This window comes from Xiphophorus hellerii, chromosome 7 (assembly GCF_003331165.1).
Source record: "Xiphophorus hellerii strain 12219 chromosome 7, Xiphophorus_hellerii-4.1, whole genome shotgun sequence".
In the NCBI taxonomy this organism is placed as follows: domain Eukaryota; kingdom Metazoa; phylum Chordata; class Actinopteri; order Cyprinodontiformes; family Poeciliidae; genus Xiphophorus; species Xiphophorus hellerii.
In genome coordinates this window covers 16,489,169-16,513,038 of record NC_045678.1, presented here as the reverse complement: position 1 = coordinate 16,513,038, position 23,870 = coordinate 16,489,169, and the positions used below count along the sequence as shown (strand labels likewise).

General features: G+C 36.9%; 2 protein-coding genes across 5 annotated transcripts in view; both read right to left on the bottom strand.

The window, feature by feature from the left end:
• myo3b (myosin IIIB) overlaps positions 1-2,719 on the bottom strand; it is a 76,779-nt gene extending 74,060 nt beyond the window's left edge. For 2 of the 3 annotated variants that reach the window (XM_032568788.1, XM_032568789.1), the window contains exon 1: positions 258-2,514. In XM_032568788.1, the coding sequence (XP_032424679.1) occupies positions 258-404 (147 nt within the window). In that variant the 5' untranslated portion in view covers positions 405-2,514. Of the gene's footprint in view, positions 1-257 lie in introns of all 3 variants that reach the window. The other variant, XM_032568790.1, reaches the window with a different exon arrangement.
• Positions 2,720-7,436: 4,717 nt separating this feature from the next.
• The window catches only part of ubr3 (ubiquitin protein ligase E3 component n-recognin 3), a 40,217-nt gene continuing 23,783 nt past the window's right edge, over positions 7,437-23,870 (bottom strand). For both annotated transcript variants that reach the window (XM_032567498.1, XM_032567499.1), the window contains 11 exons: positions 23,197-23,333; positions 20,098-20,183; positions 17,195-17,300; positions 14,836-14,936; positions 14,138-14,262; positions 11,684-11,791; positions 11,355-11,480; positions 11,061-11,240; positions 10,541-10,750; positions 10,256-10,395; positions 7,437-9,400 (listed from right to left, as the gene is read on the bottom strand). In XM_032567498.1, the coding sequence (XP_032423389.1) occupies positions 9,283-9,400; positions 10,256-10,395; positions 10,541-10,750; positions 11,061-11,240; positions 11,355-11,480; positions 11,684-11,791; positions 14,138-14,262; positions 14,836-14,936; positions 17,195-17,300; positions 20,098-20,183; positions 23,197-23,333 (1,437 nt within the window). In that variant the 3' untranslated portion in view covers positions 7,437-9,282. The remainder of the gene's footprint in view (positions 9,401-10,255; positions 10,396-10,540; positions 10,751-11,060; positions 11,241-11,354; positions 11,481-11,683; positions 11,792-14,137; positions 14,263-14,835; positions 14,937-17,194; positions 17,301-20,097; positions 20,184-23,196; positions 23,334-23,870) is intronic.

Here is a 23,870-nt window from a genome sequence, read left to right as displayed (position 1 = left end):
CCACATTAGGAAACACCTGAGTGCAAATGGCCCAGACACCTTCTTCAAATTAGGTGAAATTTGTGTGAAACATTTGTGTGTGAGGGGCCTGGTTGACCTCTGATGACCTCTGGAAACATTTATTAATATTTTTAAAATGATAGCAGCACAAATGGGAATTTGCACCAATTTCGTTTAATTTGAAGAAGGTTATGGGGTCGACTTCACTCAGGTAACCAGAGCAGCCTGAGTAATTAACAAGCTTAGATTGGACTCACGTTGATCGGGTCCAGCACTTTCACTGCCGCCTGGCTCCCGTCCTTTTTGTTGGTCACTTTGTAGACTTTGCCGTACGTCCCTTTCCCAATGGTTTCCACTATGTCCCAGTCGGCCGAGGGATCGCCCAGGTTCTCCAGCCCAATCATGCTGGACTTGTAGGGGTACAGTCCATAAAGAGATCTCCTGTGGATCAAACCAGAGCCAGGATCAACAGTGTTTTCATAAATCCTGTCAAAATGTTGTGATTGTACGGTTCAAATAAACCAAGGAAAATGTTAATCCCATCTCTAATGCTTAATGCTTTGCACAGGGAACAGAAAGCTGGTTGTGATTGACAGAGGTCACACTGCTGCAGCATGAGAACAAAACACATCAGCTACAAAGAAAAGCAGACAAAATCTATAAACAACAAAGCACAGACACCATCATCCCAGCCGTTTCCTGAGAGATAAATAACCACAAAGGTGCCACATTATAATCTTAAAACAAAAACATTTAAATGTAAGAACACAGTCTATACTTACATGGCAAGTGTTATGTTCTTCTGACTCATCGGCACTGAGAAAAGTTACAAGTGAAGAGTCTCTAGTGATCATAATACAGCAACACCGATAGCAACAGCTAATGCTTCCTTGGGCAACAAGTGGCGTTTCCCACAGTCACTGAATTAGCCGTCTCCACTGAGACCTTGCTGTGCACACTAAGAAGTGCAATCTGCTGGAGATCAATTGGATTGGTCAGAGATTACCGGACCTGAAGTGGCAAACTTTCGCCCCACCTTTGAACAAGCAGCTTCATGGAATGATCAAGGTGCTTTAGAGGCTTTTTATATTTAAAATATGATTTTCTTGTGACTAAAAACACCATGCAAGAACAGTAAGTGACATGAAAGCATGGAAAATAAAATAACACAAAAGATAACGACCCCATTTCTTCCATGCTGGGAAGCATGCACCCACTTTTTAATAAAATGACACTTTTCCCAGATAAACATGATGGAGAGGGATGTTTATTTTCAATCCAGTGTCTGCTCTTCTCATCATAAACATGTTAATGCATCACAGAGGTTGTGTGTCCCTGAGGGACTGAAGGGGAAGTCTTTTATTTTAGGCGATCTGGAAAATTGATGTGAAAAATTATGCTTAACCCTGTCACACGGGGACAGGTTTATAAATCAGAACACAATGAATTTCAGACGGGTGTTGAGCAGACACTGTCAAATATGCAGCACATCCGATGCCCTTCAGTGTGTCCTTTGTGGAAAAGATGTGTGAGGGAAGTTTACATGTTCAGATACCACATGTTTTACATCAAATTTCATTAAAGAAAAGTACCGAATAACCAGTAAGTTTAATTACAAAAACTAGCAACTTCTCAGCAAGTATGTCACATGAAGTTACGCGAGAACACCGGAACATTGTTCTAATTTAACAAGAACTTTAAAAAGGCACATACGCAAGCTGTTTCAACACGTTTCAGGTCCTGAAGAGAGTCAGACAGCGTTAGCTGGTTTCAGAGCAAAGCATAACACACAACAGGATCAAACATTTATCACTGCTCTTCTGTTTTGTAACCTAAACCCCACATAGGACACAAAACCAGTCACCTGTTCTTAAACCTCTATCTTTATCACAGCTATTAGTCTCCAACAATCTACAGCAGAATACAGTAGATTCACATATATAAACTTTATATAACCATGTCTAATACTCCAATATAATGCAGAACATAAGGGTGACTATTATCCCATGGCTGATCATTATTAATGCTAACTTGTTTGTTTACATTTTTACTAGAAAATTATTATGTGTTGTTGTAATTATACAGTACCTTACTCTGTAAGAAAGTTTAACTAAACTCTATTTTAGTTTTGGCACAAAACAGAGAAGCTCTGCTAATCTGGCTGCAAATAAATTACTTAGTAACAATCCACTGCAGCAATCGCACAGATACCATCTATAATAAGTTCCCTTCATAGGTGTTTTCATTAATCATTGATTATTGATGATTCAAGATAAATAAAAGGCTCAGATCAAAAAGTCAAGAACCAAACATACCTGCTTCTTTGAAAGTGTTTGCCGCTACCTCACATCGAAATGCTCCAGACTAATTTAGCCAATCTCCAGGAATTAATAATTTACCAGTCATCTGCAACCTGATACCCAGATGGCTTTAAATATTCAGGCGGCAGATGTAGCCAGTCATAATGGTGGCTGATATGAAGCATCTCATGTTGCAGGCAGGTAACCAGGAAGTCTGTGACAGTTCCTAAATCATGTGACCGCAGCCTGTCTCCTCTAAGCACACACTGTTCTTTACTTTAAGACAACTTTAAACGTTATTTTGTCAGCATATTTGAGATTTACCCTTTAAACATGAAGATAATAACTACATAACCATTTAAGCCTGGCCACAAGTTTGCAGATGCTGTAAAGGACGTGATACATATTTAAACCCTTATAAAGATAAAATAAGCAGCACACCTTAGCTCATATGCCAACTTGTTCAAATAGGACAAAAATTAATTTCTGTTTAGACAATTCTTATGATTTAATTCTTATTAAAGTGAGGAGAGGAGGACAAACTGAGTGACTTTATGAGAGAAACAGAGAAGCAGCAGTCAATCCTGACTAGAGTGTTTGGTATTTATCACCTCATCTTGTAGGTTGTAATTATATTTAGAAAGACTACTTACCAAAAGTTTAACTACCTGCTGTTCTCCTGTTATTACTGGATTGTCCGCTGAGAACACGCGTCGCATTTTCATTTGAATAATTTAATATAAATGTATCAATTATTCTTGTTGCTTCTGAGGTTTAAGTCAATATAAAACAGAGTAGTTATAATTTCACTAGTTTGATTAACTTAAAATGAAATAAAGTTAGTTATTTAACTCATTTAAATAACTTTGGTAACATGTAACATGCAAACCAATGTCATTTCTACTCAGAAGTACTGGTTAACCCCTTAACCCTCAGCACACGGGCATTTCGCTGCAGGTTAAGGGGTTAAAAACTATGTGCATGAAATGTATGAAAACTGTTACAGAAATCCATTTGTTCAATTTTAATAGGTGGTATGAATGACAAAATGTGGCTTACCAAACACTGCTGCTTAGAGGGATAGAGGACCGAAGAGCAGCTTAGGAACAAGATACCTACTGGTCCTCACTGGGTGAGGAGCTCAGGTTACCTTTTGTCTCGAGACACGTGACTATTTGAAATAAATAAATGAGCTAATCAAAGTCAAGTCGCAGAAAGCTTTATGAAAACAAAACACTAAAATAACAGGTGTGTCACTTTTGTAATGAAAACCCTTCATTCTCCTCCTTTGAGTTTTTTTTTTCACAACAAAAGCTTTAGTACTGTGATGACTGATAGTGTGACAAGCTGCACAACATCTTTATCACAAAAAAACAAAGCAAACTGAAAGTAAGTAATCCCATTTTCTGCTCCTATCAAACACACAATTCTACTTTCTGTGATAAAGCCTTTTGGGAACTGCACTTGGTAAATAAACCCTTTGGTAGGTCTGCAGAGAGTGTGAGAGAGAAAACACTATAATCCTTTTAAGGGGATATGAGGAGGCTTTGCAGTAAACCTCCACCAAGCGAGACCTAAAGCACGGTGCCCTTGTTTTCACCCTGGATGACCAATAGCCCCGTCAGAAGATGACAGACGGACCCAGCTACTTTTTTCATTGTTATTGTTTTTTTCCAAATGTAAGCAGTTAACCTGCAGGATTCATTAGCTTGCAGGAGCAGAACAACACGAGATACAGAAAACACAATTAGCACAACAAAGCCACCCTCATCAGGATCAATCTCTGTCATCACAAACACCTCAGCTGCCTCTTTGTGCTGTGACTCAGCATAATAACTGCACATTACGCAGTCACTGACTGTTCAAAAAACAAGTTAGACCTTTTGTGTGTGCAAGAATTTCAAGGCAGACACGTAAATAGCAGATCTGTTATATTTCTGGTTAAGCCCCAAATTATTTATACCCCAGTGAAAGATTTCAAATTATTTTTCTTTTAATCAAGGACTTTTTTTACTCATAGGAAAGGAGACAGGTATTTTTCAAAAGGTGTTGGAGCACAAGAGGCATGGCTTTGAAAAATAAAATGTAAATTTTAACAAAATTAGCATATTAGAGTAAATTCAAGAAGTAATGAAAAATCCTTTATAGACAAAACAGAAATCAAACTTCTTAGAGCTGCTGGCAGTTTCCACTATAATTTGGTTTATCTTTGAGGATGAAAGGCCTCCCTGCCATCACCCTTATGTTTAGCTCCCTACAAATTCTTCTGGATTCAGGTCAGTCTGAGTCACTCCAAAACATTAATATTACCTCAAGTTAGAAAAAAACATTAAAAGACTATTTTCTGTCGAGAGTATTGATATTTTTACAGTTAACTGCATGTAACTTGATGACAGTCGATATTAATACTTACAGTAATCATTTAAGGTTCCAGGTAATATCTTCAATAAAATATTTTGACAGCAGAAAGGCATTTTTGTATTTACTAAAGTTCAAAATCAACATGTCGATGTCAATTTTATTATTTATGTTAAAAAGTTTCGCCAAAGTTCTGTACAAATTAGACTAAGTACTTTATAAAACCACAAAAGGAAAAACAGATGAGATCAAGTTTCATAAAACAATAAAATACAATTAAATAAAAATGAAAGAATAGAAAATTTAGATTTTTAGATGGACTTGAGCTGACAAAAAAAAATAAAAGTTTAGTTGTTTTTATTTTTTAAATAGTGGAGGGTATGGAGAGTTTTTCTAATGAGAAAAGGAGATGGTACAAAGTATTGTACCACCATAATTGTTTTTGTTTTCATCAATAAAAATGATTGATTAATACGGGTCTTTTCTTTCCCCCTAATACATTACTATAATTTTACTGCTTGTGTGAACCTGTTTTCTTTTATGAAACATAAATGAATATCCACAACTGAAAGAGCTTTTGCAAAACTGCTTTGCAAAACTTTAAATATAATTTTCAGATATATGATTACAGCCTATAAATACATTTAAATCCTAAAATGCTTTCTTTTATTTTATTATTTCAAAGGACTTTTGTGTTTAGAAAATTTCACCCAAGTACAAAAAACCTTTTAAATCAGTAAAAACAGGACAGTTAGACAGCAACCCAGTTATTTAATAATCAAGTTATTGGAAACAAACACACAGTTTGTCAGAATCAAGTCTCAAATTAATCTGATGCCTCAACGACTGAATTTAAAACATGTTTGTGTTTTTACTACTCTGAAGCATACAAAATATTTAAAATATCTAATGGCGATGATGCCGTCTTGTTGAGTTGCACGTCTACTTTTTAGATCAGTTTTCCAAAATACCTGAAGTATTTCTTGAAGATGGAATACAGCCAGAAGAAGCAAGATAATTGAGAAAATTAGGGATGTTTTAATTGAAATTTTAACATGTAGACAGCCTGATTATGAGTATGTTGCACATTCACAGCTGGGAAAACTTTATTTAAAAAAAAAAAAAGCATATACTTACCTTGACATTGTTTCTGTTGTTTTTCCATCTGTAACATCTGCAACACGGGAGAGGCTGTCAGTCACAGCAGGACCTCTGCATTCACCTCCTGATATCTGGACCAAGTTTAACATAAACCACCATGGATGTTTAACTCTATTTTCAAAGGCTTCCCACACAGCTCACCTCTGCAGGAAGAAAAATAGAAAGAGATTTTCTGCCTACTTGATAATGGCTTTTAATTATTAACTTCGCAGATACCTGAGCACGTTGTCCTGCAGACCGGAAGTGGTTTAACTGAATCACCACTATCACTTTATACAGCCTTCAACAGTCTATTTGTGCTGTGGAAAGTCTGAGCCTACCTGCACAGGAAGCGATGGGAGGAATATCCAAAGAAGCTCGTCGGAGGACCGCTTGCAACACCAACATGGCTTAGTCTGAACACGATTGCAGAAACTCTGAGGGTTTCAACTGTGGCTAAAAATTTGTCCACCGCACACAGAGATTTTTTTCCTTCTTGTTGCCTAATTGGAAGAGAAAAGTGGCTTTGTACTACGGATAGTCATTATCCACAGAGCCTCCCTTGTTTTCGGCCTCTAAACCAATTATGCCGCAAATACTCCCTCGCATGGATTACTGACAACTCGAACTCCTTTACTTTCAGCAGCACCAAGAGCAAATACACAGAGTCCATTTTTATTTTTAGATGTTAAAGCAAAATCTTATCAACCATATGGTTATTTAATATGCCAACTTTTCACTGCATAGAAGTTACATTTTTCAGCCCAGTTTGAACTTTCTCATCTAATGTTGATGTCCAGATTTCAACTCCAATGAACAGAACTGCCTAGAGGTCACATGTTTTACATTCAGTTCATGACAGCAACACAATTAAAACAGCCAGTCAAGAGTTAGTCGAGTGCAAAGAAGCTTTTTGTACTTTACATATCTAGTTTAGCAGTTTGTTTACACTCAACTTGAACACAAACGTCAATTTAATCTGCCCACATCCTGTTTGGCATCTTCCAAAAGACTCTCTTCCATAATTGTCCTGCATTCAGCTCCGTTCATCTCTCCCATCAACTCCGACCAGCTTCGCTGTTCCTGCTGGAGAGAAGCATCCCCATAGCATGATTCACACACCGCTTTCTGCACGCTTTACCAAAGTTTGATTTTATTAATTTTATGGCCTGCTTTCAACAATGGCTTTCTTTTCAAATTCATTTTATTTAAGGGTATCAAGGTAACGGGGCTGAATACAAAAACATTTTTTTTTATTTCTACATGGAAAAAGTTTGAAAATGTTTTAATACTTAGTAGATAATAGTTTTTCAGGCCAATGTGTTGATTTTGAGCCAATAGAAAAAGTCTATAATAAATCGAGACCTGATTTAAAAAGTAATTGCAGATAAGTTTTGCACAGTAAATGCACTCAAATAAGAACTAAAAGCATTAAAAGCCCAAAATCAATAACATCCATTTTTATGCAAATTTAAGCTTAATGGAGTTTCTTCTCAGTACTGATGTTGACTTTATAATATTACTTTGATTAAATTGGTATAAAAATAACTAGGGGAAATATTTTTGTGTTTCTTCATTTTGCTGCAGTGTTTGGATGACACATATGACAATAATCAAAAAACAACAAAGGAAACCAAGTCAATGTGTGCTTATATTTTATTCACATATGTTACATTTTGCAATAAATGTCCCAAGTCATACTTCCTGGTCAAACTCAGAAAGTTTGAGTCAGCACCTACAGTAATGTACTGTATTCCTCTTCATTCACACAGGAAAACACACAGAAGCTTTCAGTTACAACTTTACACCCATTACTCATTGGCTATTTGGTTGCGGTCATTTACAAAGTGGGTACAGCAAAAAATAAAGGAAAGAAAAGGATGAAGCCTGGGGGAAAGGAGGAGGAGAAAAATCAGCATGCAGAAATTCAGAAGGAAGTTCCCATGTGTGCTCTTTTTTTTTTTTTTCCCCACATCGCAGCACGACGTGGCCCAGCATCCTAGACAGCCGTAAACCGAAGCTTTGCAGGCGTGACTGAGCCAAATTTCCACCCTTCTAGAAAGCAAGGTGATAATCAGAAAACTGGGAAGCTCAGACAAACAATGGTTGCTTAAAGGATGCCATGCACAGTGTTATAATGGATACCAACTCCGACAATCCTCCAATGTCAAAATGCAATTACAAATCACAGATAGATGATGCACGAGTAAGAGATAGTCATAATGAATTGCTCTGTACTGAAGATATGAACTTGGTTAAAATGCATAAAGGGAGAAAGCCTTTCAAACAGCACAGGAAAATCAATTAGGAGTTCTGCCTTCTCGCAAGCAACTTTCGCTTAACTTCCGAGATTTAAAAGGTTGAGAGGAAACTCCTACAAAGTTTGATATTTTTGTTCAGACGTGAAGCAGCAGGACTTAGTGCCTGTGCAGTGATATTTATGAAGCTGGACTCATTTGAAGTTTTTTTCTCCATTACATCCAAACAAAACAAGAGAAAGAAAAAAAGAAAAGAAAAACTCTAAAAAGGCAGGTTAATGTCACCTGTAGTGGGTGCAATGTGGCGACCGCATACCTTCTTAAACTTTAAAGTGAGTTTGAATCCACATTCCCAGCCACCAACTGTAAACTCAAAGCACAACCTTACAAAAAAAAATCTTCACAAAAGTTAACGTTAATTGAACAATGAGCAGCAGCATTTATTTAAATATCTAAAACATATTTTAAACAGCAAATACAACAAAAAAGGAAACATAATAATTCCTGAGGATGGATTGCAACTAGACCCAGAAAGAGTCCTTTCTTGTTCGCAAAAGAAAACTCTTGTGTGTTGATGAGTGGACTTGGTCTTGCCTACCATCACATGTGAGCAGACGACGAGTGCGGCCTGCAAAAACATTGTTTCACTCATCAGGAGCTCAGAATCCATGGCTGAACAGCAGCGAGCGCCGTGATAAATATAAGGGATATGTGTTTTCTTCATCAAAAATGGTGCAAAAACATATCGACTCCGTTAGCGACGTTCAGCAACCCTGATATTATGTTTTCTAAATCCACATCTGCCTGATCTGTGACACTTCAAACCCAAACAGGACAGACTTTTAAAGCCTGCTCCAGACAACCTGAACATCTGCGTAAACTCATTCCCTCTGTTTTGAGCTCACGCAATTCAGATTTTTTTTTCCTGTTGAAAACCACACAATAGATCACTTGAGCACACACACGCACGCACACGCCCGCACACACGTGTTAATCTTTTAGGCATGACTGTACACCAAACTTCACATAAACTGAAAGCTGTGGCAGCAATAACCTTACTGGATGTTTGTTTTTATCATATTAAGGATTTTCCAAATATTTTAATCAAGGCAGACACAAGCCAGGAAATCATAATAACAATAATAATAATAACAATAATAATAATAATAATAAAAAACATCTCTATCTTGGGTTTGTATGTGTTTGTAAGAGGACTTTGGAAGATCTTAGAGTCCATTATAGTGTGGCCCCCAGCGTTTATTGATGTGATCGAAGGTGTGGGAAACCCACTGTTGCTCCAGCACTCGATACCTCTCTTCACACAAGAACAGAGGTTTGCCACGGCTAAAGGAAACAAAGACAGTAAGCCAAGAAATGTTTACATATGCTGAACCATTCATTCAAAGAGTATTTCAAAGTACTTTAAAGCAAAACAAAGGAACAGAAATAATAATAATAATTTAAAAAACAAACATGAAAAATATGAAATGCATATTAAAAACAATAGGGCGGGCTGGTGAATTTGAATAATTAAGTATTATATGTGATCTTTATTTGGTAAGTTGCAGCAAATAGTAAGGTTTTCAGTCATTACTTTCATATTTCTGCACATTTCAACTTTTCAGGCGGTTGGTTCTGTGAGGAAATGATTAGCCCCTATCCAAGTTTCCTGTTTTCTCACATTTAAGGTGAAATAACTCCAAATCATCACCAAAGCCCTTCACTTCACAACTTCTGAAATCTTTATACTCTTGATAAAGTCAGACTGTTTTTAAGCTAATATGCTGGAGAGAAATTCCATTCCAGTCGCAATTGAAGCGCATATTTATCGTTTCTTTTTGCTTAAAAAGATAAAGAATAAAACAGAACAGTGTGACTACCAGTTATTTAGCTCTGTATTCTAGAATTAATGTTAATATTGTTCATTCTTTAATAAATATTTTCTTCATTATCACAAAAATGAATGAGCAATAATTTTTTTTTTAAAATAACATATTTTTTTCATACTGTTAATAATGCTTTAATAACCTTGTTTATTTAGTTTAACCACAAAACTTAATATTAGTTCATTTTGAATTTTCTAAAATGTGTTACCCTTTTATTTATTCTCAACAAAGTACATAAACTAATCCAAATGAGCCACTGACAGAAGGAAAAGCTTTGAGATGGAGTTCTAAAGAGTTTAAATATTCACCATACCGTAAATCTCGATCTTCTTCCCCATGAGCGTCAAGGTAAACAGAGCCCCACAGACAGAAGCGATGTCCACGGATGATGATGATGACTGAGGCGTTTATCAGTAGAAAGATGCCTGTAGCTGCGCCACAATGTTGGGAGTGCTACAATAATACAGTCAGCATTAATGACTTAAAAAGGATTGCTTTTCCTACATTTCAGATAAAATTCTATTTCTTTGGGATACTAAATCATTATTTTTAAGTCTCAAGTAAAAAAAAAAATTGAAAACTGTCATCATAAACTTACCAAAACACATTCACAGGTACCCTGCTGTTTACAGCAGACGCCTTTGAGACAGACGAAAGAGCCGCAAACGAGGCAGAGCGCAGGGTCTTTTGGCACCTTTTTGCAGACAGTGCAGGCCTTTCTGTGATAGTACTGGAAGATGATGTTGTAGTTGTCTGGTAGCTGAAGAAGGCGAGGTGCTGCCCACTGAGGTTCTTGGACCAGCAAGCTCTGCACAGGAGAAGGACGACAGCAAAGGTCTTACAGTCTTTCTGCCCTTCTTTCTTGCAAGTTACTAATGAATATAGGGGCACTAGAGCCAAAAAAAACCTTCAAAAAAACAAAAAAGGGCAACTGAATTGATATAATTAAAAGCAAAACACCTGCAGAAAGTGTTTAGCCCTTGAATGCAATCACTGACAACTCACAAGGGATTGCTTTAGCTCATTCAAAATCTCAAGCATGCTGATGTCAGTCTCAGAAAACCCCTGCATGCTTCAGATTTTTACCAAAGTTGGTACGTTGACTAAAATTGACATACTAGTGATTGCTCAGGATGCATCAGAGATCGCCCTGTGACCTCATCACACCACTGCGTCACCAAGTCAAAGGCGCCAAAGGGCCACTCCAGACATGAGGCACTGTGTACGGCGCTGGGAGGCTGAGGAGCTGACGACAGCAGCCCTAAACACGCAGCCAAAGACGAGAACTCCTCTTCCTCCTGAGGCAAACAGGAAAATGACAAGTGAGCAAAAAAGCTGTAAAAAGGCACAAAGAAAAAAGAAGAAGAAAAAAATCCCATCATGTTTTTATCTCAGCGAGCAGAAAAACGAACCGTGCAGCCAGTCAGGTTGTCTCCATAAAGGTGATGCTGCAGAAGGCAGGAGAGGCGAAGAAAGGGCAGACAGAACTGCTGGAGGCTGAACTCGATAGACTGTGGCGACCACACACTGGAGCTCAGCTGGAGAGGAAAAAAAAACACAAACAGCTGATCAATACCCAGGCAACAGCTTGCTGATAAAAATGTGATATAAAACTACTCCTGGAGATTAGTAGAGATATTAGATCACTATTTATGAGGGTAATGGTCGATTAATAGTAAAAGAAGAAATGAAAAGGAGACAGTGTGATCTTCATGGTAGTAAAGCTTAAATGAAGACTCACCATAGTAGTTTCTTCGCTGTTCACTTTGTAAACACTCTTGTCCTTTGAAAGTTCAGTGATGACGTGGTTGAGCAGAGCTTCGAATGATTTCTCTGGATTCTGAGCATTCTGTGGCAGAAAATGGAGGATTTTTCCATCATGATGTTGACAGCAAACAAACACAGACAAAATGAAATATTTAAGTCAACTCTACCCTAAAATAATAATACAGACAAAAGCTATAGACTAAAAAAACAACTTGAAATGACTCCTATAAACTACATTTCAGGTCGCCACAGACCATCTGCTCCCTATGATTAGAAACAGAGAAAAGGTAAAGTCTGGTGCACATTTAAGAAATAATGAAACATGTTTGTTGAGCTGAAAATGATGATGAAATACAGAAAAATCTGAGAACTAGAGTATAAATAATGTAACATAACAAGCCTCCAGTCTAGAGTAGCATCAAAGAAACTTGATTCTGATCCTCTAAATATATATATTTTTAAATTTCACATGTGTAAATTATGTGTGAACCATTTCCCAGGTAGAGAATTCAACCAGAAACTTTTTAGATCACAAATGGGAATAAGAGCAAAAACTAAATAAATCTATTACAGTAAAAGAAAGCAATGAAAAGCTAAATCTATTGTGTAAATGTATTTATGTAGGTATATACTGTGTATAATTATTTTGGAAATGATGTACAAGTAAGTGACTTGTGGAGGTAACTTCTTTCAATGGGTTTTTATTTAGGGGTTTCAGATTAAAAGGGGGCTGAAAACGAATGCATGCCACATGATTCAAAATTTTATATACATAAAAAATTATGGAAATTACATAATATGTTCCTATAACTCCATGATTAAGCACCACTTTGTGTTGGCATATCGAACACAATCCCCATTACACACAATGAGGTTTGTGGTTTTTGTGTAGCAACAATGAAAAGTTTCAAAGCCTTTGAATACTTTTCAAAGCCCGTGAATGCCCCCACATCTTGCAAACAAAGCTAGGCCAAAAAGTAGCAAACTCCTTTCAACAAACTAGCATGAAAACAAACCCAGGCAAAAAGAAATTAAGCATAATTATGAGTTTAATCACTCAACCCCTAAATATTAATATTAAAAGTCTGGAATGAATGTATGAACAAACTTACAAAAGCAAAAGATTTTACTTCTCATATGCAATTTAACTTGCTGGATGGACAATCGTTATGAATATATTTTTAAAAACTTATTTATGCATTTTCTCACCATATTATCCAAATCCAACGATTTACTTTAGTACTCAAAGTTTTCTCCAATATAAGACGTGCTGGCCCTACAGAATATACTGACTAATGCAGCGTGATATCTGATTAGCGGGAAAAGACATTACTGAATGTGTGTTCTTCTGATTTGAATGTGTGTTCTGCTGATCTGGCTGCTATTTTATACAGAGGAAAAGCTGAACACATTCATCAAGCTGAAGGTGGTAGAATATAAAACAGCAGTCTTATCTCGTCTGCTGTCGTTCGTCGCAGATTTATAGGAGAGGATTTTCAAGTCTAAAGCTTTCTTTTGTTTTTTCGAGCCTCTGATCTGTCTTCACTTTCATGGCAGTCGCACTAAACTCAATACGGATATTTTATACCATTTCAAAGCCGTATCAACAGTGAGCATTAATGACGATTAAAGTACAATGGAAAATTATTATGCTTAAAGATAGAAATCCCTCAAATTAAAAGTTTTTCAGCCAATTAGCTTAATCACTGAATAATTCCAGTGATATTGTTGCACACTATTTTGTACTGTATAGACATTGATTAAATTCATTTATGTTGTCCCAATTCACAACAAACAAAAGGCACTTCACAAAAAAACAAACAGAAACAGATGCAATTTTTATACTTTATGATATATACTCTGAAACACTTCTTAAGACCTTCAACTCTGTTTAAGTGGATATTGTTGCAGCAATGAATGTTGTCTGATATCAAGAATTTAAAATAAATACAGCACAGCTTGCCATAAGTGCTGTATTTTATGACCCTAGGGCAAGCTCAAGCCACTACTGATGTAAAACTAGAAACCTAAATTTGCATACTGCTGACTAAATATGAGCATGTTGATGTTCAGCCTGCTGCATTATTTTAAGGTATTGTTGCATTAGTTTGGTGTGGGCTGCTTTAAATAGGAGCTGAATTTATTCAGTAATAAAATGTTTTTTTATGTACTGTTCTGAGTGAAAGATATCACTGCCTGTGGCTGACGCATTCTCAGTATTTCTGTCCTGTTGCAGTTTAAGAGGAATAAAAGGGGAATGACAAAACTAATACATTTCAGCAAGATAAACAAATAACTTAAATTTTTTTCTAAGTTAACTGTTTTTACCAAGATATGAAAATGAAACATCACATATCTACTGGAAAATAAAACAACCTATAATGAGCATGTAGCCTCTCAGATCAAGGTCATGTGGTTTAACATTTACCTTCTTAAGTGCTCCTGATTTCACCCAGGCTTGCCTTTCTTCGGAGCTCAGCTTGGTTGACAGTGCAGCTAAAGCCTGAGTGAACTGCAGGTTGTACAGCATCTTGATCACGCAGGTAAAGTGCTCTAAAAGAGGACAGAAAGAGACACTAACAGGATGAGCTAGTTTATAAGGTTTCTGGGTTTAAAAGTGCAAGTTGAAGGATTGTAGGGATATCACATCTGACATGGAAAGCTGCAGTGGACAACGCACTCAATAATTAGCAGAAAACTGAGGGAGACGGGTATTTTAGTTGGCAAAGAAATAAAAACTAAAGCAATGGAATGTAAAATGAAAAAAAAAAATTTGTTTAAATGTTTTACAGACAAAGAATCTATACTTGTATTTACAACTAAACAGAGAATGTTCTACAGTTCACTAACAAATTTATCTTCCAATCAATTCTTTAAAGAGTTTACTTCATTTTCACAGGGATTGAATAAAGTAAAGAACGAGGGAGAGATGAAGAGAATGTCTCATCATGAGGATGAGTTCTTCATGATCTTCACAGCCAAAACAGCAACATGAGTACAGACAAAAAATGTAAAATGCTTCTTTCAAGCATTCAGCCTCAAATAACAATGCAGGGTGCCCTTGCGTTGTAGCTATGAGAAGGGCTGTTCCCCTGCGATTTCGTGATGCTGGGAGAGAAGACTTACCTTTACGCAGAGGCTGTGGCATAGTTAGCACAAAGATGATGAGGAGGGATGGGACATCTCGAAATAGCATGGGGACCTCAGGTCTCTCCTCATCAAAGCCACTGCAAAAACACACCAAGGAGCTTTTCATTACTCAAACAGTCCTGCGTGTACTCAGTGAAATGTCAAACAGCTGCGGTAATGTGAAACCCTGAAAAACAAATGCAAGCTAAAACTATTAAGCACATGAAGAAAGTGTAGAGACCATTCAGATACACAGCCCAAAATGTAAAAATAAAACTTGACTAATAATACTAGTGCGTGTGAGAGGCTGAGTTTATTCTCAGCTTATTTGTTTCACACCTTTGGTAAAATCACTAATAATGATCAATTAAAAAACAAGAAAAACAAGGTAAAGTCAATGGCATACATCACAGTATAAGAAAAAAGATAAATGAATTGTACAATCATTCTATTTATACTTTTGTTTCTTTTTAGAACAAGTCTAAAAAGATACAAATCATCTTGTTGAAATCTTGAGATTTTCGAATGTTATAATAAATGTTTTGCATGTAGAGTTCAACAAACCGAGCTCAAATAAATTCATTCTAAAGAAAATCTGATTGTAATGTAAGAAGGAATCTCTATCTCAGTTGTGTTAGTGAGAATGAGACAGAGGAAACTAGGTTCTCTCCTACTTAATATAAAAAACTAAAACATTTTTCTCCATCTCTCTGCTCACTTGACTGCATCTGCGGTGTTTGTGACTGAAAAACTGTGACCTGATGCAAACAGGACCCATCTGTCTCGTTTGCTCCTGCACTTATTTAGTGCAATCTGACTTGTGAATCTGGTGCAAAAGCAAAGCAAGTAGCTGAAGTGAAACAGCTGCAACAAATCAAGTCGATTGTGCTGAATTTTATTTAATTTTATGTTTTTCTTCATCATTACAAATGTCAACTGCTGAGTATCTAATGGTGATAAGCAAGTTCAACATGAAGGTGAACACTGCAATGCTGTATAAAGCACATCTAAAAGTGGCTTTAGACCATCTGAGAGAAAAGCTTCTGCTGTGGTTTTCCATTTTTAATTTGTTCAACAAAGACGTAGCTTCAAAAGACCCCTTCTCTTGCATCCCCTGATTAAAATCCTTAATGCATTCTGGGTAACATATTCTTATTTTGTGCCATTTCAATTTACATCTCTTTTGTTCGGTGCATGTCCCGGTCTCCACTCTACCCTTGAAAGGCTGCTTCGGGGGTTTAGAACAAGAGGAACTGCACTTAAAGAATAAAACCTTCCATTTTCAAACCACTCAACACTTAATTCTTCAGTGCACTGGAAGGAAACCTTAAAGGACAGAGCTTTCAACCATTATCTGCAGCCGCACACTCAAACATTTTCTTTTTAAGATTCTCTCGTAAAGAAAATGGCAAGAGCGATGTTTGGCATCGACGTGGAAACGTCTCTCCGTCCTATATAACTAGACTACATTAGGTCGACAGCCTCAGGGTGTGAATGACACTGCTCCCTTATGAAGCTCTAACAGAGTATTTTTAAACAGCAAATAGGTCCAAAGAGAATACTGAGGCTGCAAGCACTTTGATGGTAACAGGTGTGAAAGCATGTCTAACAGAACATTAACAGAGAAGAGAGGCTATTTGAGCTTCTTTTTCAGGTGCAGTAAACCATGTTTTCCAGAGCTAAACAATATGCTGAATCACAATACCAATTTTTGCAATGTAAGGCACTGCTTGGATGCAATATTTGGTGGGCTGCTATATTTAAATGCTATATTTTTAGGTTCAAAAGCCAACATTATATTTGGTTATGAGGACAAACTTTGGTGACTGAGATTCTTAAGCTAACAGGGAGTTAGCTGAACCACGTGACATTGTTACTGCAATATTCAATAACAAATTGCAGTTGAATGTTTTTCTAACATCCTGCAGCTCCAATTCTTTCAAATCATCAATTATGGAATCCAAACTGATGTTTTTTAATTTCCTAACAGATCGTTGTTTTACCAGACCAAAAAAAAAATCCAACCTTTGTATTTGTACCTTTTTGTATTTTAATCCCCTTTAAAGGGCAGGAGACAGCTGGGTGCTGGTGTTTCACTGCTGCTCCTTGTACACTCAATTTGACAGGGTCGTTTGGCTCTGTGTGGAGTGCCCGGTAATTTGCCAGATGCAGCAATTACTGGTATCTATGGTAACCAGCCACAGTCCCCCCACCTCTTTTTTCTGCTTTTAGATCCAGTGTGTTTTTATGTAAGAGGAAATAGTGAGAAATACACCAGAGGATGAAAAGTTGCAATGTATTAACAGAATTGCACATTTGGTTTTAGAAAGAGTATTTGAGGAAGAACGTCACTCACTCTGCGTCCTTGTGTTGTGCAATCTGCGTCAGCTTCGTCCACGGGTTGTACGCTGAATCGATGCTGTAGAGTCTCATGTGCATGGCCAACACGTGGAACAGCTGATCTGAAACAGGAAAAGACAAAACATCTTGTTGTTATCTCACAAATCGCTCGCATGAGAATATAATCGTGTTGATCCCAGCTTGTTTTATCACAGCAGCAAGCAATGCTGATGGACTTATGAGAGACTTATGAGAGATTTATAAGAGACGGCAGGCTCATGTTTGGCTCAGATGAAATGGGGCCAGCCCAGATGGAGTCATGGCCAGGACCGATAGCCTAGAGCGTCTCTTTTACACCTGTTCTTACTGAAACTAATGGAACATAAAGACAGACCATCGGTGCACACACAAACCCATGTTTAGTCATGGGTACCAGAATCACATCTCAAAACCAGTCATCAATAACCATGTCCAGGCATTACTTTAATGTAATAATATGTACAACATGTTTATTATGCAAGGTGAAAAATCTAAATACATTAAAATCTGCCTAACAACAGAGATTGCAGATTTTTAAATGTGGCTACTTTCAGGATGAGAATGGCAACAAAAAACATTCTCTCCTGTTTATTTGGCTTTACAATGATTTCTGAGGCAGTAATGCAGCAAAATGGCTTCAAATAATCAACACTGTAATTTTGCTGTGAGCCGGTTATCAATTCTTGGAGCAACACTGCCCTCCGCAGGTAAAGAGAGACACAGCAAAGAGAAATCAAGGTGTCAAATTCTGACAGCATCCCATTTGTCTTCACTGCAGATTGTTTCCCCTCTCTGCCATCGCTCTCCTCCAGTCAGCAACAAACCAGAGAGAAACAGCTATAGGGAGGAGAGAAGATCTTAAAAACAGGAGAGAGAAAAAAAATCCTGGCTGTAATTAACTAGGCTCCTCAAAATATATGCATTAAGTGTCTGCTTGTTCCAAGTTTTATGGTTCCAATTTTTCCATCTCTTTGTCAAGAGGAAGCAGAGTCAAGTAAAAACAATTTTCTTTTTCTGGACTACCAAAAAGAAATAACTCCTTTCCTTTGAGACACATAGTTGGTGGAATACAAGAAGAAATGTAAATAAACTTTATCATCACCATGCTTTATATAGGTTCCTAAACAAAACAAAAGGTTTTCGATTGCAACAAGTTGAGCTAAACATCACCAGTGATTAGATAACTTGGCACGACCACTGTTACAGCAGTGCCTTGTACAAGTATTCATATCTCCTGAAATGTTCCATATTTTGTCCCTTTACAACCAGCTCAATGTCTCTCATTTTGATTTTTACTTGACAGAACAGCCCAATTATAGTAAAGTGGAAGAAAATCATGCAATGTCAGTTTTTTTCAGGTAAAAATCTGTGTGAATCGTTTGTTTTCTGCCACACGCCGTGTTTCCACACGGTTAATGTGACCAGTGCATTATGGGTCAATATGCATTATGGGTCAATACATAGATACAATACAAAAAGTTAGGGTGAGTGTTGTGAACCACAAAAACGCCTTCTTGGGTGAGGCAAGAAAGTCTCACCCAAGTTGTAGTCCACTCGCGCCGTGGACTACTGCATGTCCACGGCGCGAAACACGGCGGGAAACACCGGGGTCTTATTGGTCCTTTGAAATTACAATCACTTACACACTGATCATCAATGACTCTGAAATGAATGCAGATATTTACAGATTTTTTCCTAGTATCAATAGATCCACATCCCAGGACCAATTGTGGTTTGGTGCACAATTACTTTTTTCTAAGATGATGCTTTAGTTGTCTCAGGTCAAGTAATATCGGTTTACAGACAAAAACACAAACCACTAATAACACTAATTCCACTTCCAGTCCTGCATATTGGACTGGAAGCAGTATTAGGTTGGAACAGGGAAGGTGGAACAGGGAAGGTCAGCATCCTTATCCTTTAAAATTCCTTTAAAGTAGCAGAGTTCAATTTTTTCAGCTAAAAGAGGAAAGCTGCTTAAAAGCTAGACTCTCTACATTTGATTTAGCTGGTGCCCTGGGAATTGAAAAGAGAGCTTGTTTCTATAGTCAATTGTAACCTCATCAGCTGAACACGAGGGACCTATAGGGAAGCAGGCTTAAGAGCCCCATGGGCTCTCACAGTTAGCGAACGTCTGCCTTTTTCCTTTAAATCCATTTCCTTAAGAAGAATGAACACCAATGTACTGCAAATGAGTAAATTTGGCTGTCAGTGTGGCTACACGGTTAATGTAGCTCAAAAATGGCAACCCTTAAGGGGAGAAATCTTTTCAAGCACTCGGGGATGACGGGGCGTTTCACTGGAGCAGCTGCAACTCTGACAGAACAATTAAATAACTAGAAAATGGGAAGTGAAACCCAACAAAATCCCATCCATCTTTCCAGGATTTCTCACTCTATTCACCAATGAAATTTAACTTCTTTTTATCTACATTTTGTAGTTGAGAAGAAATACAAATATTCAGGTTTTCATTTCCAATTCTGTTCCCATCATATCTTAGTTAAATGACCTTGTAAACTGTAAAAAAAAAAAAAAAAAAAAAGTTGTCCAGATCAGATTACATAATTCTTTTTACCATTAACTTGTTTTTTTTCCCTCAGCAGTTGAGCTGTAGTATTGAACAATGTGCTGAACTGCAAGTAACACAGTTTAAAAGATATAAGCTTTTACAAAAAAACAAAACTAAAGATTGTTAAAAACTCATATGCTCTTTAAAACATAATTTAAAGAAACCTGACTGCAGAAAGAGAGGTGGTTATTTCCTACTTGAATGTCTAGTTAAGTAAGTTTGTTATTATAAATCAGGCCAGTATCTTCTCTTGGCATGCAGAGAAGATACTCACTAATAAAATAGAAGAAATTGAACCAGCAACTACTCACTTAGACATGAGCGCTTGGCAGCAGCGCTGGCTCCTCCAGAGCACAGGTTTCCTCCCCGATGCACAAGCTCCAGCTCCAGGTTTGTCCTGAGGGTCAGAAACATAAGCAACCTTAAGCAAATCAACCGATTAGTAGGCACTGGTGCAAAAGTGATCACCAGAATACACTCGTGACTGCACTATCACAGCTTTTAATCAAGTCAGAAGCATTGTAAAATAACTGAAGTGATTCCTTTTAAACTATTCCCAATGAAACGTTTAATATTAAATGAGCTTTGCACAAGTCAATATCAATACAAATTCAATTAGCAGCACAATTTACATCAACAGTTTTCCACTGGACTTTGTGGGGAATTAACAACAGTTTATCGATGAAGCCACTCAATTAGCAACATTCTCCACCCTGTATTGCTGTACATGGATTTCTGAAAATCCCTAGCCCACTCTGTAGGTGAAACATATGTAGGGAAAATGTCAGAAGTTTTGCAGGGATTATGCAAAATCGTCTAAAAACTGTATCATGCCTTAAACATGCCTCTGTGATAATTAAACACACACAGATTGGGGATTACGCAACTTTGTGGTTGACAGGACCCCAATTGGTGATCATCTGGTCAGACACTACAATTTTAGTATCTTTTTTAGATTAGTGAAAATCGTCCATACTCAGTCATTTAATAACTTGCAAAACAGAAATACAAATATGACCACAAACTAAAAATCTAACAGTCTTGTTCATCCTATAGAAAACTATTCTCAGATTTGATCCAGTAATCTGTACACGACATCTACAGAGTGAATGTAAACAAAGGAGTATGCATATATTTGCGTAACTAGTTGTGCATTACTGAAGACTCTGATTTTCAGTCTATTATTAAAAAGCTTGGTTACGAACATGAAAGACACCGCCTAGTCAAACCCTCTGCCACAAAATGCACTTTGTCAGCACAACTCCATCACATTGCATAATAGATTTTCCACGAGATGTGCTATTAGCATAAAGCCCTTCCAAAATCAGTTTATGTAAATTGTTCTATTGTCAGTTTTATTACCATGAATATTAAATGTGCAAAGAGTCATCCTCACATTGGGATTTTGTTTTTGAAATGATTAAAAAAACAAGACATCTAAGAACATAGATGGTGAAAGCAGATATGTTCTTTGGTGTTGCTAAAAATGGGACTGATATGGGCTTGTCTCGCCAAACCTCTGGCCGTTTCTTCCTACAAAACCATGGAGGAGGAGCAAATGCTTGGGTTTCCTGGGAGAAAAAAACCAATTTCACATAGATAATGCAACCACAGTGAAGCTCCATCTGGCTTTTACTGATAAGAGCACCCGTGTGACAGAAGAATTTTCCACTCCTCGGGCAATTTGCTCCGTTCATTGAACTTCATAGCTCCAACAGGCTTCCAGACACACTTAGGGGATCATTCTGTTTAGGGTAGAGGGCCGAGGGTACCAGTGTTGGGTGGACAAGAGGTTTAAGTAGCTACGCTACACAAATGGCTTTTTTTGAGTTTTTTGGAAACGGGAAGTGGTGTGGTTGAGGGGATCCCAAGGTTACAAAGGGAGTCAGTCATCTCTCTTACCTGTGACCAGTCTTTTTAGAAGATAAAAGTGCTCAGAAAAAAAACAAGAATATTTCCCTTTGGGTCTGTTTGTTTGATCCAAATGAATATTCTCCAAAATCTTTTTGTAACATTTGAATGGCAGACTAAGTTTAAATGAAATAGATCTAATGTACATAAGTCACCCATCAGCTATAAAGCACAAAAAATATATTTTATATTAAATATCCCTTTTTATGCTGTGCCAACTTTGTCTGCATGGATGATTATTGTTTGCTAAAAATCAAACTTTTGCAACAAAACAAAAACAAGAGATGGCCTTTATTCTACTGGATTCATCTGCTACTGATGCATGAATGTGCATAAAATGTGTAAAGTGTTGCTAGAGGATGACCTTTTAAGGCAACGACCAGCCAATAAGATCAAGTCACAGTACACACATTCAAATGATGCACATCAGTAATATTATTTTAAGGAGGAATCTAGACAAGCAGTGATATAAAAAAAGAAATGACTAGGCTTTTTAAAAGGTGACTTTATGAATCAACTTTCAAGAGCTACAATATGCCCCAACAAACCAAATCAAGAACAGCTGATCAGGAATGATACACAAGAAATTTATTTTTATCCAGTCATTTGTCCATGTTAATATGAACACAAAGTTCAACATAACAGTGATGTAATTACAGAGTTTAATTACAGTTTGTTCTAATGCCACTGTCACAATATTCTGCATCTGCCTTTCTTTTCAGTGGTCTTGGCAGATGTGTTGCCAAAGACCCTGCAATCGTAAAACCTAAACTCAATACCACGGACACGCTTTACTCACCACAGCATGGGAACTTCGTGAAATTACAACACCTGACCAACTTTCTGATCTAATATATCACCTACTAATAATCATCTGATCTTTTTGGAGGCACTCACAGAGCATCGTCATTTAATTCCCTTATGGTCAGCTGAGTATTTAAGATAACGCAACCAGAAAGCAACATATCCGGTCATGACGGCAGAACACTGCAAGGTCCATCCCACTTATCTCAGTATACATTCAATAATCAGAATAGGAGCAAAAACTAAGACATGACGGAAAAGGATGTTCCATAAAATCCCTCTTTTCTCACCCTTGAGACATGTTTTCAATATACAGACATACAGGACAATCTAAGAGTTGCATGCCAAATTCCTTTAATTCTCTACAAATCCATGATCTTCCTAGATCACGAAAAGTAATCAAATAAATCACATGTGCGCTTGACAAAAGGAGCTATGAAGTAGGGTTTGTTTTACACTGTTTATCACAAAGCTCTTACTGAAATGAGGTTAGTAACTGTATCTTAAAGGTGTGAAAGAGATCCTGAATATGTCACATTAAACTACGCAAGTGTGCACTTTTAGAAAGTTCAAAACATGCTCTTCTTTCATGTACAATTGAATCAAATGTCTGTAAGTCCAGTTAACACAGGATAAAGAGAATTGTTTGTGAATAATTTTGACTATTTTAAACAATTAGAGGGCTATGATCTTACCTTGCCACTGAGTACATGAAGAGGAAATCATTATCTGGGGAGCCAGGATTTTTGCCATAGTCCATGTATTTTTTCTGGGTGGTGTTCTTGATGTCTTTAATTACTAATTCCATTTCTTTACTCAAGTTGGACTCCGTCTAAGAGAAAAAAAATAGTTTAAATCATCAATAAACTACAAAATGTAAGAATAAAAGACAACACAAATATTTATCTGGGTAATTTTATTAATGAAAAGAGAATGTGTGGAGGAGACCAAAAAAGGTCAAGGTTTCACTTTAATTCAAAACTACAGATTGCAATATTACAATGTAGCAAACTGTTACAGTCAAAAATGTCTTATATAAAAAGTTTGTAAAGCTAAACGGTGCAGAACTAAATACTACTGCCTTCAAATATAAATTGCTATGTATATAACAACCGTCTTATTATAAATAATGTAGCACTATAAGTTATATTTTATTTAATTTTGTTTGTTTTTATATATTTAGATACTTTCTATCTTTGTGTGAATCTACATGCACTTTCACTTTTCTGCTATTACACCTAAATAATGGGGGACAATAAATTATATTTCTATTCTATTCACATGCACAAACATAAACACATGGCCAACCCCCTATAAAACAAACATATGGCAACAAGATGGAAATAAACATTAGTTTTTAATATCAGTC